Source organism: Mirounga angustirostris, unplaced genomic scaffold, assembly GCF_029215605.1.
Source record: "Mirounga angustirostris isolate CCGP_5_RB_7025 unplaced genomic scaffold, mMirAng1.0.hap1 SCAF_2, whole genome shotgun sequence".
In the NCBI taxonomy this organism is placed as follows: Eukaryota; Metazoa; Chordata; class Mammalia; order Carnivora; family Phocidae; genus Mirounga; species Mirounga angustirostris.
In genome coordinates this window covers 36,828,796-36,836,566 of record NW_026991710.1, presented here as the reverse complement: position 1 = coordinate 36,836,566, position 7,771 = coordinate 36,828,796, and the positions used below count along the sequence as shown (strand labels likewise).

The 7,771-nt window shown below is 45.1% G+C and overlaps 1 protein-coding gene across 6 annotated transcripts in view; it reads left to right on the top strand.

Annotated features, from left to right (window-relative positions):
• Positions 1-561: 561 nt before the first annotated feature.
• Positions 562-7,771, top strand: part of KCTD8 (potassium channel tetramerization domain containing 8) — a 237,490-nt gene continuing 230,280 nt past the window's right edge. For 5 of the 6 annotated variants that reach the window (XR_008506602.2, XR_008506600.2, XR_008506601.2 and 2 more), the window contains exon 1: positions 562-1,907. Coding sequence is in view for 3 of the 6 variants with exons in the window: in XM_045881218.3 (XP_045737174.1) it covers positions 944-1,907 (964 nt within the window). In the remaining 3 variants the exon portion in view is untranslated. The remainder of the gene's footprint in view (positions 1,908-7,771) is intronic. The other variant, XM_045881216.3, reaches the window with a different exon arrangement.

The following is a 7,771-nucleotide window of genomic DNA, read 5'->3' as shown; positions in this document are numbered from 1 at the left end:
GCAATCACTGTTCGCACGCCAACATTTGTAGTAATTTCAGATTAGGAGCCTCGCATTTTTGTTATAATCCAAACTTTCCTACCTTCCCCCCTGATGCCCACTGCTCCCTGCCCCACTTCCCACCTTAATGCAAGCGTACCTCCTCGCCCCGCCCGCCCCAAACAAACACCCCCTCTCCTCCCCAGCCAAATTAATTTTACTGGGCGAACAGGGATTAGAATAAGGAAGGAAGGTAGGGAAGGCGGAAGAGAAGGAAGAAGGGAGGGACGGAGGGACGGACGGCTGGAAAGAATGAAATGAATGAAGGAGAGACGCTGTCCTTCTCCCCGTGTTTTCGGTTCCCTGCTCGCTCTCCCCGCGGGCTGCCAAGCAGCATCTCCTCCCAGCTCGGCCCCCGCCCCGCCCCCTAGCGTCGGAGCCCCGCAGCCAGCGGCTGGCGCCTATCTCTTTAAGTGACAGCTGCGGCTCGGGTCCCAGTCCGGAGCTTGACGTCAGTGCCGCCGCCCCGGCTGCGAGGAGTAGTTAGCGCCACCGTCCGCGCTCGGAGCGGGCTGCGCGCTCGCAAGCTGCCGGGGCGGCGAGTTTTCTTGGCTCCGGCCCCTCCTCCCGCCCTGCCCGCGGGGAGCCGAGCGGCCGCCCAACAGCCTCTCGCAAGTCTCTCTCACACTTCCCCGCCGTCACCCCAAAGGAGCAGCCGCTCCTCCTCGCGCCCCTGCCGCCGCCGCGGCGCCCGCGGGGCTCTTCTCCCGCGCTTCGCTCCCCCGATGGAGCCCGGGCGCCGCCGCCGCCGCCGCTGCCCCGAGCCCTGAACGGGGACGCCCGGCCGAAGGAACGTGCCGCCCGGCCCGAGGGCGCACCAGGCACACGCCAAGGCCGAGGGCCGCCGAGGGTGGAAGGAGAAAGTGCTGCTCTCCCGGGTCACTTGGCCGGCGGCGGGGGGACCATGGCTTTGAAGGACACGGGCAGTGGCGGCAGCACCATCCTGCCCATTAGCGAGATGGTCTCCTCGTCCAGCTCGCCGGGCGCGTCTGCGGCCGCCGCCCCGGGGCCCTGTGTGCCCTCGCCCTTCCCCGAGGTGGTGGAGCTCAACGTGGGCGGCCAGGTCTATGTGACCAAGCACTCGACGTTGCTCAGCGTCCCGGACAGCACTCTGGCCAGCATGTTCTCGCCCTCCAGCCCCCGGGGCGGCGCCCGACGCCGAGGAGAGCTGCCCAGGGACAGCCGGGCGCGCTTCTTCATCGACCGGGACGGCTTCCTCTTCAGGTACGTGCTCGATTATCTGCGGGACAAGCAGCTCGCGCTGCCGGAGCACTTCCCCGAGAAGGAGCGGCTCCTGCGCGAGGCCGAGTACTTCCAGCTCACCGACCTGGTCAAGCTGCTGTCGCCCAAGGTCACCAAGCAGAACTCACTCAACGACGAGGGCTGCCAGAGCGACCTGGAAGACAACGTCTCCCAGGGCAGCAGCGACGCGCTGTTGCTGCGTGGGGCGGCCGCAGCCGCGCCCTCGGGCCCGGGAGCGCACGGCGGCGGCGGCGGCGGCGGCGGCGCGCCGGACAAGCGCTCGGGCTTCCTCACGCTCGGCTACCGCGGCTCGTACACCACGGTGCGAGACAACCAGGCGGACGCCAAGTTCCGGCGTGTGGCGCGCATCATGGTGTGCGGGCGTATCGCGCTGGCCAAGGAGGTCTTCGGGGACACGCTCAACGAGAGCCGCGACCCTGACCGGCCGCCCGAGAAGTACACGTCCCGCTTCTACCTCAAGTTCACCTACTTGGAGCAGGCTTTCGATCGCCTGTCCGAGGCTGGCTTCCACATGGTGGCGTGTAACTCCTCGGGCACCGCCGCCTACGTCAACCAGTACCGCGAAGACAAGATCTGGAGCAGCTACACCGAGTACATCTTCTTCCGTAAGTTCCCGGTCTCCGCGTCTCCTTCTCCCGCCCCTTCGCCGACCCGCGGCGGGTTTGAGCCCGGCTGGACCCCAGACGGGGCCGGTGTCCCGGGCGGGAGCTGGTTAACTAGTAAGTGCGACGGGCTTTCCCTGCACGGCCCCGTCACGCTGCAGACGCAATTTACGGTTTCGTCCCTTGTGATCTCCCTTTCGATTCCCGTCTTCTTCAACTCGCGAGCACGCGATTCCCAACCAGTCCTCTTTCTTAACTTCATTGATTTTGCCCTCTCACACCCTGCCCTGCTCTTGGAGGCGCCGGGCTCCCTTCTGCCGAGGGCGGGGTAAGACGGGAGCCCGAAGCTGCGCGCGTAGGTCCTCTTCCTTCTCTCTGCTTCCGCGGAATTCCTGGGGTTAACTTATGTGGGTCTCAGAGGTGTCCCTACAGAGGGCAGTTCGGCATCGAGGCATTACGGCGCACGCCAGGATCATCTCCAGTTGGTGCCTGTCTGGCGCAGGAGCTTAAATTACGGGTGTTTTCGGAAGGGGGCAAGGAGAGAAAGGGCCACCGTGCCCCCTGAGCTGCCTAGGGGGCCGGGGCGTGAGGGCAGCTGGTGGGAAAGAGGTGTCCACCGACTCACAGAAACCTCAGATTTCCCCCACGCCAGTTGTCAGTTAACTGCTGGGTGTTCTGAACAGCGGAGGGTGGAGGGAACTGGAGTTTGGATGTCTTCTGCTGTCAGGTTGGAGATTAGGAACGGACGTTGTGCGTGTGCGTGTGTGTGAGTGAGATTGTGTTTCCTTTCTGGGCACCTCAAGTGCAAAAGGGGGATTGAGTCCACTTTCCCAGGGGGGAATGAAATGCCGTGGTTCTCTGAAATGAGAGAATGAGGGTGAGGATCCGGAAAGCATTTGGCATGGTGCTTTTTGTAGTGCGCTTCCGGAGGGGGCTCTGTGGATCAAGTTCAAGGACTACAGCAAATATCACTGGGGCTGGGAGGATGGGCTCAGCACAGCAATCAGTGACGCTTACCAAACGAGGAGGGCCACAACCAGAGAGCTGTTTGGACAAATGAAAAGCCAGCTGGGATGGCAGCAGGAACATCATTTGGCAAACGTTTGTTCTTTGGCAAAACACAAGAAGCTTTAAAACTTGCCTGTAGAGTTAGGGAGAATATCATTGACAGCTTATGATAGAAATAGACCAGCTTTAATTGTATCTATTTCTTTTGGTAATTCACTCACTGGGAACTAGACAATTTATTGCACTTTATTTTGACTGGAGAAGTGGAAAGGACTTTTTTCTCTTTTTTTTGCACAGGTGCAAGCTTGATGGGGAGGTGCTCATTGTATGTTCTAGGAACCTTGGAGATATGGTGACACAACACAGCACACAAGGCCTTCGTGTTAGATTGTCTTTTTTAATAGTGCTGGATTTCCCGTGAAAACCATTTCACAGAGAAGCAAAGAAAGTGCATGTTGTAGTGGTAGACAAAAATCTAATTGTCTTCATTATATCAAGGTATTATCTGCTGCACAGTAAAGAAGTTTGATAGAAAAGTAGCCTAAAGGAAGGTGGTATTTTATTGCTTACATAAAATTGGGATCCCTTCAATAGGTATTAAGTAATTAAAACATTTTTTAGCATCGCTGTTTACATCTTATCCTTTATCAATGGGACCTTTATTAGCATTTTAGCTCTTAAACATTTATGTCATTCCAACATGGGTGTACTTCCAAGCATTTTAGAAGATGAGATGAACTTTTGACTCTCTTTTGGCTAGAGGTTTTTGTTAGAGAAGATAGGAGCATAAGTGCTCAGTGGTTAAGATTCTTGCATTTTGCGATCTTTCACAGTGTTGGCCTTTCTTTTTCCCCTAGGGAGTTGTGGACTTGAACATGTTTATTTTGTTTATAAAGAGAACATAGGTTGTCTCTAAATTTTGAAAACATGTCCTTAAAATACTTTATTGCAGTGGGAAACTCATGCAATTTAACTAATAAGGTAATTCGAGAGATATTTGGAATTTAGGATATTTAACTTCTGGAGCCAGAAGAAGTGTTAAATAAAATAAAATATCTGTATTACAAATAACTATGTGCAGAGTACTCACATAACTAATGAGCTCTGAGCTTCATTCATAAAAGTCCTAGAAATCTAAGCAACCCACAGCCTTCTTCATTGATTATTCTGTGGGGGAAAATACACAAGCCCAGGTTAAATAATGTTCTCCTGAACTGGTATTTTAGTCATTGACTAACCAAATGTAATATAAAACCTATTTGTGATGTAAAATTTATCTTGAATCCTATTGTATATGCATTTATTTTATGTTTTGTATAGATTGTAGCATATTTTCACAGATTATTTTGCACAGGATTTCTTTTAATATTGGTGAATGAAAATACACTGTAAAGTTTTTATATTTCCATTCCCTTCAGCTTAAGTAATGATATAAGTATACAGAGTATAATTATTTTGTCTAGCAGTCTCTATTTAAGAAAACTATTCAGTGTTATTCATAAAAACAAAATTAGTGAATGAACTTGTTTGCCCACTATATTTTAGAGGTAGAAGGAGGTCGTATTATTTTTTATTTCCCCTTTGACACAGTTTTTTCAACAAATATTTATTTTAGTGTATAACATGTATCAGTCATTTTAACCCCTTTTAAAATTCTGGCTATGTGTGAAATCAGCAGCATAAAGATGCTCTGAAAACTATAGAATTGTAGTTTATACACTGGAACATCAGTTTCAGCTCCTTACTCCCTCTCCCCCTTTGCCCCTGAATTTCTATGTAGATGGGAAGAGAGTGGCAAATGGTTTGGTAATCCCAGACACTGCCATTGCCAAATGTGTGATCTTACTTAAATTACTTACTTTTTCTGAGTCTCCATTCCTCTACCTGTATTACAATGGGGGTTATTATAGTTCCAATTTTTTTTTTAAAGATTTTATTTATTTATTTGGCAGAGAGAGACACAGGGAGAGAGGGAACGCAAGCAGGGGCAGAGGGAGAGGGAGAAGCAGGCTTCCCGCTGAGCAAGGAGCCCGATGCCAGACTCTATCTCAGGATCCTGGGACCATGACTAGAGTGGAAGGCAGACGTCTAACTGACTGAGCCACCCAGGCGTCCCTATAGTACCAGTTTTATAGGATTTGAGAATACATGTAAAGTCCTTAGACCAGTGCTTGACATATAATAAAAGCTTAACAAATGTTAGTGGTTACAATTATAAGTCATATTATACCAAGTTTATTATTCTTGTCAATATTAAATTTTAACTTTGTTACATACTAAGTAGAGTTGATTTAATTATAAAGTTTATTAGAAAATTATTTTGCAATTCAGTGATAACAATAAACTTTCAAAAGTTTGACATGACCAATTTAATAACAAGTTCTTTCTTGGAACTTGGATTTTTCAGGCCAAGTTCAAGTCACCTAGGTTTGCTGGTCATACTACAGTTAGTTTTTTGGGTCAACTCCAACAGAACTCTTTTCTCATTCAGGGCCAAGAAGTGTTTTAATGCTCTCTACTAGGACTTGAAAGTTTGGTAATATTTTCTGACAAACACTGAGCTAGATTCATTATCTCCTTAAGTGCTGGTATCCAGGTCATTGGGTTCCAAGGCTCAAGGTTATATACAGGCTATTAAACATTTAATACCAACTTCATTTGGCTGGATGGACACTTTTATCTATTCTCAGTGTTAACTCATTATTTTACCAAGTCTTTTAGACTCTGCAACCTATACTAATGATATTACCATTCCATATCACTCTTTTAATACTGAAGATTGTCTTTTCTTGAAGGAAAGCAGAGTGATTTCTGTGCTTTTTGTTTTTTGGGTGGAGGGTGTCTGTTAAGTGTGCTTGTGGCTGTTTTTAGCTGTATCTAGAAGACAAGGCATTTTATGTTGGCATTGTACTACATCGACAATAAATAGTTATAGGCTTGGCATGTGATATGTAGACTACCCATAGTTAAAATAAACATTATATATATCCTTTATTTCTCACAATCAGGTGTTTACAGAATGGTAGTACTGCTCTTATTTCAAGTGCTTCCAGTTTTGTACTCCGTAGGTTGGTTGAGTAATATTTGGTGTGAAAGTATACATTTCTCCAGGATGCACTTGATATACTCTAAGTTTGGTGTACATTTTTTTTTGTTGTGATGTATGAGAGTACCAGATCTAGGAATTAATGCTATTATTGAACTGGGCTGTGAATTCTGATTTGTCAAAATGGATTCTTATATCTACTCTTTCAAATCTGTTTTGATTTACTTGACTGTGTTGGGTTGAAGATAGCTAGTTCAGTTGAAAATATTCAAATAGCTATTTAGTCCTATGTTAGCAGCCCTGTTGTATTCAAAGCTTTCTAACAAACATCTTCAAAAAGTTATCTATTTAGATGCATACCTTTATTTTATTTATTTATTTTATTATGTTATGTTAATCACCATACATCATTAGTTTTTGATGTAGTGTTCCATGATTCACTGTTTGTGCATAACACCCAGTGCTCCATGCAGAATGTGCCCTCTTTAATACCCATCACCAGGCTAACCCATCCTCCCATCCCCCTCCCCTCTAGAACCCTCAGTTTGTTTTTCAGAGTCCATCGTCTCTCATGGTTCGTCTCCCCCTCCGATTTCCCCCCCTTCATTCTTTCCCTCCTGCTATCTTCTTCTTCTTCTTCTTTTTTTTTTTTTAACTTATATTGCATTATTTGGTTCAGAGGTAAAGAATTTTATAAAAGAAAAGTAAAATTAAAAAAATCACCAACAGTAACTGCTAATAAAATCTTGATTTATTTTCTTCCAGTCTTTTTTCTATGCATTGTTGTTGTACTATACAAATGGTTTGTATGCTGTCTTTGTTTTGTTTTGTACATTTATTATACTTATTGACATTTCCCGCATGACATTAACATTTTTACTGACATCTTAGATAATAAAAGTATAATACATGCCCTTTACCAGAGACAATATTATAAATAAATGTTGATGTTAAATACTTTCCCTGTAAGCTTAGAAAAAAGTTGATTTTTTTTTCAAAATACAGAACGTGTAATAAAAAGAACATTTACTGTATACCTAATTTTTTGATGTGCTTTATACACATTACTTATTTACTTCTTCCTTGAGCTTGGTTCCCTGATACTCCAGTTAGGAAACTATGATTTGAAAAGGTTAAATAACATCCCTGGGTCATAGACCTATATGGGGCTGTGATGGAATTTGAATAGTTCTTACTTCAAAGCCCTTCCTCCTAAACATATAAAAACTATACCTGTTTCATGCAATTTGACAAGTATATTTCAATGTCCACTGAGTACTTAGAACTTAGCTCTATAAGCAAAAAAAGGTAGTGTGAACTATGTATGAATGAATCAAATATTTCTACATGAAATTTCCATAAGAATATAGTAAATACATATTTTATGTCTTTATTTGATAAAAGGGTTAATTTTTATTGCATAAGGCTACCATATTTATGAGTGTTTTTTAAACTAAAGAAAACAAACCATTTGACTCAATTCAGGACTTTTTGGGGGGAACAAGTAATATAAGTTTGATAAACTGGCTTAAATTTAGACAGTGCTAAGGTGGTCGCATACTCCTTTTCTATAGAAAATTCATTTTCACTTTGTGTATCAGAACTCATTTTATATGTTTATATGTTCTTTTCTTAGAAGGTGGCATAATGAAGAGGCTATTTTAGTTGAAATCAATTTTGTTAATTACATATAGTCTGTTGGTTCTGGATATTGGTTAATGACATTAAATTATATACTTGGTATAATTAAGTTCAAAACAGTATTAAATACCAGCTGGGTGTTGAGATTGACTCTCCCTCTCTATATATAATC